General features: G+C 48.9%; 1 protein-coding gene across 1 annotated transcript in view; it reads right to left on the bottom strand.

Moving 5' to 3' along the window:
* The window catches only part of fut8b (fucosyltransferase 8b (alpha (1,6) fucosyltransferase)), a 20,272-nt gene extending 15,803 nt beyond the window's left edge, over nucleotides 1-4,469 (bottom strand). The window contains exon 1 of the mRNA XM_083688571.1: nucleotides 4,265-4,469. Within this exon, the coding sequence (XP_083544697.1) occupies nucleotides 4,265-4,467 (203 nt within the window). The 5' untranslated portion in view covers nucleotides 4,468-4,469. The remainder of the gene's footprint in view (nucleotides 1-4,264) is intronic.
* Nucleotides 4,470-11,618: the final 7,149 nt, after the last annotated feature.

Below are 11,618 nucleotides of genomic sequence, written 5' to 3' on the forward strand. Positions count from 1 at the left end.
CGCTGCCCTGCTGCCTCCCATTGGCTCCCCTCGGCCTGGTAACCATGGAGTTCACATTAGGATCAGAGCTAGATACAGCAGTTTAAACAGGGGCCTATTCGCACTGCATACATATTTCTGAGGAAATATTCTGTATACCTTGGATGTTCTACTTCAAAGTGGACCGGAGAGCTGACCCGGTAGGACATACATATGGATGGATGGGAATGTAAAGCACTCTGGGATCCTTTGATGAAGGCGTACTACATGCAATTTACCTTTACATCAAAACGGAACATTTATTGAGTGACTGAGGTGTGCGGTGTGTGTGTGTGTGTGTGTGTGTGTGTGTGTGTGTGTGGATGAGAAGAGACAGAGAGAGAGACAGTGAGAATGTGTCTTCCTCACTGGCTGTTTAAGGACAGAGTATGTTAGGGCTGACCCCGTTTATTCAACTATTTGGTTTTTCCTGGCAAAAAGACATATGCTGGTACTGAAATTATATGAGGTTAAAATGATGTAAACTATTAAAAATGATACTATTCTATAACAAGAAAGAGACAGTTACAGTTCGAGTATTACTGAACACTGATTTGGAGAAATTTACTCAATTTTTTAGGTAACCGGGGTGTCTGACATTTAGCAAATCACCAGGTGGTGGAAAGAGTACTGAAACAAAATCAGTCCTGTTACTTAGTGACATTTTACTCAAGTTAAAGTACAACAACTTAAGTAGCTTATTAAAAAGTAGTTAAGTAAGAGTAATTTGCGTCAAAATGAAAACTTTACATTGATTATTTCATCATGATCGAATCCTCTCTCATGGTTCCCATTTTGGGCAGGTTTGATTGGGTTGGCCCGTTCAGGCTCCGTGCTCACTGTTGAACGTGATCGGGTACACTGAGCGCAACTTTTGCACCACTATTTGTTTCGCTAAAACCCTGCCCTCATGAGAGGCTGGAAAATACTGCTATGATTCTGCTATGAATATCACTGCACTCTGGAATGGAGGATACAAACATTTTTTAGAGAAGACAGTTGTCATTTTGTTACTTTCCACCTCTGCAAATCACAAAGCTACATCTAGCTAACTGACTCTGTCTGCAGTTCAGCTAATGAGTGTGTCAGCTTGTTTTAGCTTAAACTATAATGCAAGCTAGACCGTTAGTGAGCCAGTGAATTTACAGTTGGCGCAGCTACTCGAAGATTAAAAAAATTCAAGTACAAACATTTCGACAAATCATTACGGTCAGACTGTCAGTTGACCATGATGTTATCTAGTTGGGGACAGCCCTACAGCCCTACAGTACTACAGCCCTACAGTACTACAGCCCGACAGTACTACAGCCCTACAGTACTACAGTACTACAGCCCTACAGTACTACAGTACTACAGTACTACAGCCCTACAGTACTACAGCCCTACAGTACTACAGTACTACAGCCCTACAGTACTACAGCCCTACAGTACTACAGTACTACAGCCCTACAGTACTACAGCCCTACAGTACTACAGCCCTACAGTACTACAGTACTACAGTACTACAGCCCTACAGTACTACAGTACTACAGTACTACAGCCCTACAGTACTACAGTACTACAGCCCTACAGTACTACAGCCCTACAGTACTACAGTACGCTCCTGTTGAGATCAGAGCTGATGCTGGTTTCTGACTCTCAACCACAACCGTCTCAGCCATCACCAACCTCTGTTGGATATTACATGATCCACAACCACTTCAGACCTCACTAACAGGCGATGCAGGGTCTACGCTAATGCATGGGGCCCCGGCTCTCCAGGCCACACTGACAGAGTTGTCCTGTCCACGGACAGCCCTCACAATGGGGCCAGTGTTCGTGTCAGTCCCCCTGCCTTCCCTGGGTCTGTGAGAAGGCCAGGTCGATGGGAGTTCAGACTGGAGGCGGTGGCAGCATCTGCTCAGTGGAGCCATGCTGGGTTAAGGACATTACTGAGTAAATGAGTCTTCTCACCATCACACGCAGGGAACACAAGGACCATAGCTCTCAAGACATGAGATAAGATCTCACACAGAGACAGAGACACACACACACACACACACAAGGGCACTCACATCAAAATGCAACCTACTGTATATGCATATACAGATACGGACACACACACAGGCACCCAAACACAGGCACCCACGCACAAACGCACATACACAGGCCGCACGCACCTACGCACGCACATGCGTGACCAGTCTCCCAGTGGAGGCAGGATTCCATTAGGATTCCATTAGGAGGTCTACTGGTCAATGGTCTGTGGAAAAACTAAAGAAGAAAGCCATTCTACCCCGCCTCTCGACCACTTACAGCGCCACTACCTCCCTCCACCCCGTCTCTGGTCCACGTGTCCTTTGTGCATTTGCAGCATCCCTCCGTTCCTACTTTCCTCTTCCCACGCCATCCTCCTATCCATCGCTCCGCCATCCCTCTCTTCAATCTGTACACGCCCCTCTCCTCCCCCTACCCCCTTTAAACTCTCAGCATGGTGCAGCTTTAACCTCGTCCATCATCCGTCCCTCCCTCTCTCCATCCCTCCCCCAACCCCCCACCCCACCCACCCCACCCCCCGCCCTCTGTTTGCCCGGGGATCGATCAACCCCCTCATCGCTCAGCCCAGCTGTCACTCTCGCCGTGCGCTCCCTCCTGTCACAGCGTCCTGGCTGCACGTGTCATCATCTCTGTGTGAGCCATAGCTTCCTGCCTGAGGTGACTGACAGCTGTGGAGGGGGCGGGGCCACAGACGGATCGCCACAGCGACCCGGTGTTCACCTCTCATTAGTGCTGCTGGGTGATTGGTGTGTTGGCTCCCTGCCTGTCAGTGAGAGATACTGAATAAGGGGAGTCAATGGAGTATATCTGGGAGCCAGTGAGTCAATGGCCTGGTGAATTGATGAGTCAACTGGGCATTCCGAGTCAGTCATATACTCGGGGAATCAGTGAGCCGGGGAATCAATAGGTCAGTGATTCAAGGCACAGTCATCCATTCAGTTCATAGGTACAGGAATCAGTGATTCAGTTACCTTCGAGGAGAGCCAGTGAATCAGTAGGTCAGTGAGTCGGTGAATCAGTAACTCAGTGGTTCATTGAGGTATACAGTGAGTTAGTCAATCAGTGAGCCATTACACACTCTGTCAGTCAGGGACACCCTGCAGCTGAGTCTGGCCTGGTTCATGACTCTGTCAGCACTTTGGGGGTGGAGGGGGTGGGGCCAGGGCAGGGATGATGGACAGCTCCCTAACAGCCTCTGTGTGTCCATTAGGTGTCCCTTAATGCTCTGATAAGAGACACTCTGGTACTCTCTCCTGGGCCTGCTTCAGATCTCAACGCACGCACACACACACACACACACACACACACACACACACACACACACACACACACACACACAGGGACGCACTCACACACACACACACACCCCATATACAAGCACCACACACAGACTCCAAACAACAGGGAGGGAGAGATAATATTATATATAATATATGCCATTTAGCTGACGCTTTTATCCAAAGCCACTTACATTGCAGTGAGTGCATACATTTCAGTATATATGGTCCCAGCAGGAATCAAACCCACAACCTAAGCGTTGTTAGTGCCATACTCATACTAAGTCGCACTAAGTATCATACTATACTCGTACTAAGCCACAAGAGGACCACATATCGAGAAAAACACACCGCCGGAACTGAACAGGTCACATACTGCAGCTTTCCCCCATATTAGGATGGTGGTTGCCAGCGTTGGCTTGTTATCTGTGATACTTACTTAGCTAGAGCTTAGTGGAGGCTTCACCAGGCGCTGCCTTTATGACACAGTAGCTCTGCTCCTGTACACAACAGAGGAGGTCTGGAGTCCCAGAGCAATGGCTCTGTGCAATAACAAGCACAAGCATGCAGTGTGTCTGAGACCCATCTGGACACTGCCTGCCTGAGAGCTGCACAGGAGCCAATACTGAATAATTACAAAAGCAAGGGATTTTAATCGGAGACCAGCTGTCTGACGTGAGTGTGAGTGTGTGTGTGTGTGTGTTGGTGTCGGTGTCTGTGTGTGTCGGTGTGTGTGTGTGTGTGTGTGTCGGGGTGTGTGTACGTGCGTTCTGTGTGAGAGCCCTGCATGAAAGCAGATCTGAATATCACAGGGAGGAATACTGAGAGCAGTCCTAAAGCTGGACTCATGCACACACACACACGCACACGCACACACACACACACACACACACACACACACACACACACACACACACACACACACATATTACCTGAGGGACTCTGCCATGCGGCGCAGGTCTTCGTTCTGCTGCTTCAGACGCTCCAACTTGGCCAGGATCTTGGAGAGCTCTCGACTGGAGCGCTCCGGGTGCTCGCTGTCCCTCACCAGGTGACCCCCGATGTAGAAGAGCAGCGTGCCCCAGGCCAGCAGCACCAGGGTGATCCAGCGCCACGAACCCGCCCAGGGCCGCATCGTTCAGAACCCCCCCCCCGACGCCTGCCTTACTGCCTTCCCCCGCACACACTCGCACGTTCCCCCGTCACAACAGCAACCCCCTGGGCATCCTCACGAGTACGGCAGGGGGTGGGGGGGGGTGTGCAGACTCCCCTGGAAGGAGGGAGAAGAGTTGTGTTTGGAGAGCGGAAGCAGGAGGAGGAGAGAGAGAGTGAGAGAGAGAGAAAGAGAGAGAGATGGGCCTATCTCTGGTTAAGGTTCTCCCAGACCAGTCCCTTCTCCTCGTGCTAAAGCATGGCTTGCTCTTTTATTTTGTTGTTGTTGTAGGATTTCCCTTCGCGTGCTTTCACAGACGAAGGCCCCTTGCAGTTCCCGCTTTCGCCTCCAGGGGGCACCGCTTCCAGTGTTCCGATCTCCTTGGTGTTAATGGGTGTGTTTATCAGCCCCCGGGTCTCTTACGTGTGGCTGTACACCTTCTTCTCTTCCTCGTCAGTCCAGCTGGCTTTCTCTGTTTAGGCTGACTCCTGTGGAGAGAGAGAGAGAGAGAGAGAGAGAGAGAGAGAGAGAGGGAAAAAAAATTAGTCAAACAGGCAGACAGACAAGACAGACAGACAGACGCCAGGGGTCAAAGCCGGGCAGCAGACATGCCACAGACACGTCCAGCCAAGGACAGACACGGCTCAGAGGAGCGGGCCTCTGGCCTGCAGAGCCGAAGTGTTTGTGACTGGTCCTGACAGAGCCCAGTCTCAGCAGGCCCACAGGATTGATCAGCATGACACTGCACATTTGCATTACACCGTGATGAGCACTCCCCCAGCAACAATGGGCCGCGCTGCTGAGGCCAAACCGGGCCGGTACTTTCTCCCTCGCCTCTCATTGTTTTTCACTCCGTCTCACTCTCTTTCCTCTCCCATTCCCCTCACCCTCTCTCTTTTTCGCTCTCTCTCTCTCTCTCTCTCTCTCTCTCACATTCATACACACACACACACACACACACACACACTTAAAGGATAGCTAAGCCCAATGGCTAATGGATTCCATCAGTGACAACTAAATCCCCAAACGTTTCCCCCCCCCCCGTACTCCCGCTGCCATCACCCCCAGTCTCCATGACGAAGTGCGACATTGTCAAGGTGATGCGGCGAGCTCAGTGGAGCAGGGGGAGAAAATCCCTGTATCATCACTTCCTTGGTCCCAAAGCACAGACAGAGAGAGATGGACGTGTGACAGAGTTATGAAAGCAACGTTTCTATCAACTCCTGGAAAAGCTTCTCCAAAGCTCAAGGAGAGAGTGTGTTTTCAGCCAGGATAAGGAATGGCAGGTGTGTGTGTGTGTGTGCATGTGCTCTGGTATGATTTGAAGTACCGCCACTCTATATGTGTAGGGGAGGAGTTTGGATGATGGGCAGGTCATTGTGTGGTTCTTTATATCCTGTGGGACACACACACACACACACACACACACACACACACACACACACACACACACACACAGACACAGACACACAAGAGAGCGCCAACACCTAAGTAGGTTAACTGTTAACCTCACCATCTACACCATGCAACGCGGTTGGTATGTAGGACATAAATGGTGTCATGTAACACCATAGAGGCTGTTCATGCTTCAGAGGCACTCCGCCCAACACAGCTGAGGTCACATGCACACCAGCAACCCTAGAGGGCCCGCCCCATTCTTCTGGACTCCTGGCGCGGTCAAACCCGGATAGCGTGTACCGTAGGCGGCTAAGAGACATCCCTTAAGAGGGATATTCCTTTCCCTTTTTCTCCTGCGTCGTTGTTGTGACTAACATAAGAAGACATGAGGCCATGGTATCGTTGTGCGCAGGACAGAGATACGCTGAGCTGTGTTTTATTATGGAAAATAAGCACTTGGGGCAGGGCCACTCTGGGCCACTGTGCTAGATAATGCATTGGCTGAGTAGTAGGTTAGTGTAAAAGGGGAACTCTGAATCCCTCGTCACCATGTGAGAGGACGGCTTTCACTGGGCTAGAGGGCTCTGGCCGGGGTCACGGGGTCACCTGCTGCCCTCTGAACCAGGCCATGGACCTGCTGCCCTCTGAACCAGGCCGTGCACCTGCTGATAACAGGGACAAACATCAACAAACAAAGTCTAAAAAAACAGAAAAGAAAAAAAAAAAGAGTGTCATCCAGGGTTCGCTCATAACGGATTATACATCTAATCAGGATTATGTAATCACATTCCCAAAAATTTAATCAGCCAAGGTTACTATATTTACTATATATATATTTATTTAGTGTCTAGTCTGATTTAAGCACTGATTTGTTGTCGGTAACTGTTAAGCTTTTTTTTTCTTCTTTTTTTTTTTAAGTAATCCGTCTAACCCTGGGTGTACCATAGTAGAGCAATTCCATGGTAACAGATGTTGCCGGGGACTTCTACTTTCAAACATATGCCAAACGAAAACCCTCGATAGCAAAGTTTAACAAACCAAACTAGTCTAAGTTCAAAGACTACTCCTAATACTAAACAGATTCAAAGTTTCCTAAAATCACCCTAAAATCCCTGAGTTTTTTTTTTATCTCCTCCAAATTAAGATTCAAATAAGTCTTTAGATAAAGTAGGGTGTTAGCTGTCATATGATACCTTGAATTTGAAAATATCTAGTTTGGTTGTTGAGCTGCAGTAAGTGAAGTGGATTTACATCCATAGTAACAGAATGACTATATAGAACTCCTACAGAAATGCAATATTTATGGTTTTGAATGTCATTCTTTACATGATGATGTAGCTAAAATAAGGAAACCAAGGTAGAAATATATAATAGACACTCTCATTCAGGTAATAAAGTATTATTTTTTATCAAATTGCAGTATATATAACATTAAAAAGGGAAATTGATAAAAACTCACAAAACACAAGAAACATAAATCTGCCTTTTGAAACTCCTCATTAAATCAATGACATTTGTGGTTTTCAGTGTCTTTTTCTTCATCAAAACAAAAGATAACAGCCTAGACGTTTGGCACCAAACAACTGATTTAGAAAAAATTAAATACCAGTAGACCTACAGTATGTCATGCGCACACAGAGAGACACTCAATCTGCTCCTACTGTAGTTTGCCTCAAAGACAGCTACAACGAAAACATTCTTTATTGATTGCAACCGGTGTGGGAAGCCCCACCACACCATACAGTATGGATCAGTGTGCTCCATCACGATGAAGACAAATCCTTTGTGTAGAAGCGTGCAACATGTATGCCGCTACATATTTGTGTGATTTGCTGACTTAGCTTTCCCTACTTTACAAGTACTCAACAACAATGAAGTCTCCATTTAATGGAGCATGAGGTGAGAATATTGATGCGGTGGTTATCCCTTTGCTTCTCCCTTTTCTTATGACGGAAGACGGTGGAGAAATGTATTTCCGACTTTTCCCCAAAAGTTTTCTGACATTTCCCCAAAATACAGACTCTTGGCGTTCATTTGACACCCAATTAGATATGCTCAATGAATGACATATTTTGGTCCTCATGGGTCCTTTTACACGGAACTACCCAGTACTTACTCTACGCTACCCTTGTGACCAGCCCTAATCTCTAACACAGGATAAGGTTCTCGCAACAAAGCACACACTGTAAACAAGGCAAAGGAAGCAACCATGTCAGCTAGCTACTGTTGCTAGTGCAGCCACAACAAAAATCTGTTGACTACAAAACAAAAGGAGGAATTTGGAGCCCTTCTCATGGGGGGCGAAGTCTACAGATTGAAACAAATGGAAACTACCGGTAAGGCCCGTACTGTACATACATACAGTAGCATATTTATCATGCTTTTGCTTTGTGCGGGAATGGTATACATTCATACATTCTGAATGAGAACCTGTCTCTCACACGCTGGGTTTTCAATTCAGTTTGGTTAACGTGTGTCCATGTATTATATAAGAGAGTAAGGAAACACTTGCTGTGCCGCGTTGGTGTTTCACACGGATGAAAAGGTGAGGTGAGGTGAGGTGAGGTGAGGTGTGATACTCTGAGATGCTCTCCAACAGTAGCTTTAGGCTACGAGGTCGGTACTGTACCAGTGAATGTGAGGGGAAAATCACAATCCATTCCATCAAGTCGGTTCTGTTCGGTTGATGAAGAATGTGTATTCTCATATACTTCCTTTTGCGCGAATTCCCTCCTGTCCAAGAATATTGCATTTGTTTTCTATCATGAGCCTCTATAGACCCAGTGAAATGTCCTTGAGTGACAGTGAATTAGGCTATATAAATAATAAAAATGATAATAACGTAGATCAATAAATTCCCGCCGCAGCAGAATCATCTGAAGTGGGACCGTGCAGCGGTTCTGCTGACAGCTGTGAAATCCCAGACAAGTTGGCCATTTAGTGCTTTTTCTGTTCCTTACCCGCCCCGCCTCTCCAAAAAAAGGAGGAACCTGATTGAAAGCGAAGCCTTTAGCCACTTCAGTCTAAATGAAATATGCGCCGGCTTCTTTTTAAATTTGCACTCCTGTGACTGGGGGAATAAAGAGCCGTGTGCTGTTCATAAGTGGATCTCTTTGCAACGCTGACTGCCTCTCCATCTCTCCAATCTTCTCCCCTGAACTCTCGCGTCTACTCCGCCGTCTACCCATAATGCCCCCCCGCCCCGGCTGTCACGGCAACAGCGGGGTCAACTACCGCTAGGTAATGATTAGGAGCGGTGACTAACTCCTGGGGGGCTGCAGTTGGGGACTGTGGACGTCGCGCCGTCTAAGGACCACCTCCGTGACCTGTTTAAACGCTAGTTGTTGTTCGACAACCCTGGTCACCCCTGGCAACGGTCATCTATCACCGGGCTACGGTTTAAAGTCCTCCGGATGAATAATGCACGACCGCCGCGTTGGAGAGGTCTGTGTATTACGCTCCTACGGTTCTTCAGGCCTCGAGGGCAACTGGAATGGAATTCTGTTGACGCTGTGTGCCAGCACCTATGTACAGTACAGCGTGTGGGTGCATGAGCGTGTGCACCTTAGTGCATGTGTGTGTGTGTGTGTGTGTGTGTGTGTGTGTGTGTATGTGCTCCTGGTACATTTGGTACCATGCAACCTCTGGGCAGCTCCGGGGAGACATGATCAACCCCAGGGTAGGAACAAGATGGAGGGGCGCTTTAATGTCTGCTCGGCAACAGACACACACCAGTGAGGGAAGAGTGAGCAGGACCCACCTGTGGTTTAATACAACGCCATGTGACTGGGAGCCGCTGATAGCAGCTAACATCTGACTCATCCTCAGGAGGATAGCACTCATCGTAAGGGGACGATCTGTTCCACTTATTTTTTTGGAGTTTGGCTGCTTTTAGGGAGAACTCTCCGGTGTGTATACGTGTGTGTGTGTGTGTGTGTGTGTGTGTGTGTGTGTGTGTGTGTGTGTGTGTGTGTGTGTGTGTATGCGTGTGTGTGCATGTGTGCGTATGTGTGTATGTGTGTGCGTGTGTGTGTTTGTATGTTTGGGAGTCACCAGGCTCGGTATGGCTGGCTGCACACACAGGAGCACAGTGAATATTTCATGAGCTGCTGTTTACTTCACAACATTTCCAGGCTGACTGCGCAGGAGTCCATTAACTTAAATGGCACAGAACGCACAGAGAGACCGAGGCGTGGAAATCAGAGTGGAACAGAGGAAGAGAGATACAGAGAGGGGGGAGGGGGAGGGGGGGGGAGGAGCAAGGGAGAGAGAGGGGGAGAAGTAGAGTAGAGGTAAAAAAAAACTAAAAAAAAACTACAGAGTGATTATGGGTACTGTAGTCATCGAGTCTGTGTGACCATGGAAACTGCGATCATCAGGTTTCTGTAATTGGAGATTCTAAGATCTAAAGGACGGATAACGGCCCGTACAGACGGACAATGAAGTTCTACACTTTTGCCTGGAATCTTCTGCACGGCATTCTGGGTAGTGCTGCTAGTGAGCTCTGACTGTTTTCCCCTCGTTACAACTTTGGGATTAAGTCTGGAGGAAGTGACGGATGGCCTCTCTGAGAAGTTCCAGCCAAGCGCACACGGACCGCTCTGCAGCCCGGCTCTCAGTATCACAGAGAAGCACACAGCCTTGGTGTCCCTCAAGGTTATCTCTGTGGAGAATTTGCTGACAGGACACACACACACCCACACACACACCCACACCTCAACCCGGTGGGTGGGTGGGTGGGTGGGGGGGGAGTGACGGAGAGAGGGGTGTGTGTTTGTGCAGACTGCTATGCAAACAAGGCTTTAATTGGGAGGAAGGGACACATGATTAGCAGTAAAACGCTCCCACCGTTCCCCTGTTTCATTACCTTTTATGTGCAAATAAAAGCATGGCTCAGGATAGGCCCCACCTGCCAGGCCAAGCTGTCCACCCTGACGAGCGGAAGGCAGATCTGAGGGCTCAGACACGGTCAAGGACGCCGTCGTAAATCCACCCAGTGATGGGAGGGTGATGGAGCGACCGGTTCAAGGTTCTGTGTGTGTGTGTGCGTGTGTGTGTGTGTGTGTGAGGGAGAGAGAGAGAGAGAGAGAGAGAGAGAGAGAGAGTAATTCCCTCTCAAGCAGACACATGCATCACTGCAGGACAACAAGAAAGTGAATGTGTGTGCGTGTGTGCGTGTGTGTGTGCGTGTGTGTGTGTATAAACTTGTGTATTCGGGCATGCATGCGTGCCAACAGAGAACGTCTACTTAACGTCCACTGTTGATAGTCCTCCCAGATTCTCCAAGCACAAGCACATTTCAGACAAAGAGCCCTGACTGTAATTGCTTCTGAAAAACATTCAAAGAAAACCTAGGGTCTGGTGCGCCCGCCTGCATGAGCTGCAGCTCAGCTCAGCGGCCGCACACGCACACACACACGCACACACACAGCCACACAGCCACACAGCCACACAGCCACACAGCCACACAGCCACACAGCCCTTCTCTGTCTGTTTCAGTCGCTGTTCCTCATAATGAGCCCCAGTGACGGATGACCTTTTCCCGGGCCGGAGGCTGAGGACATGCAGGGGGGGGGGGGGGGGGGGCACAGCAGGGGGCAGCAGAGCGGGTGGCCGCCCCCCCTTCCCCTCCCCCCACCCCCCCACTGAGGGTGCCCACCTTCATTCACTCACTCACTTCAACAGGCTCTAATGACAGATAGGGACCGACACACACACACACACACACACACACA

Source organism: Argentina silus (assembly GCF_951799395.1).
Source record: "Argentina silus genome assembly, chromosome: 17".
NCBI lineage: Eukaryota > Metazoa > Chordata > Actinopteri > Argentiniformes > Argentinidae > Argentina > Argentina silus.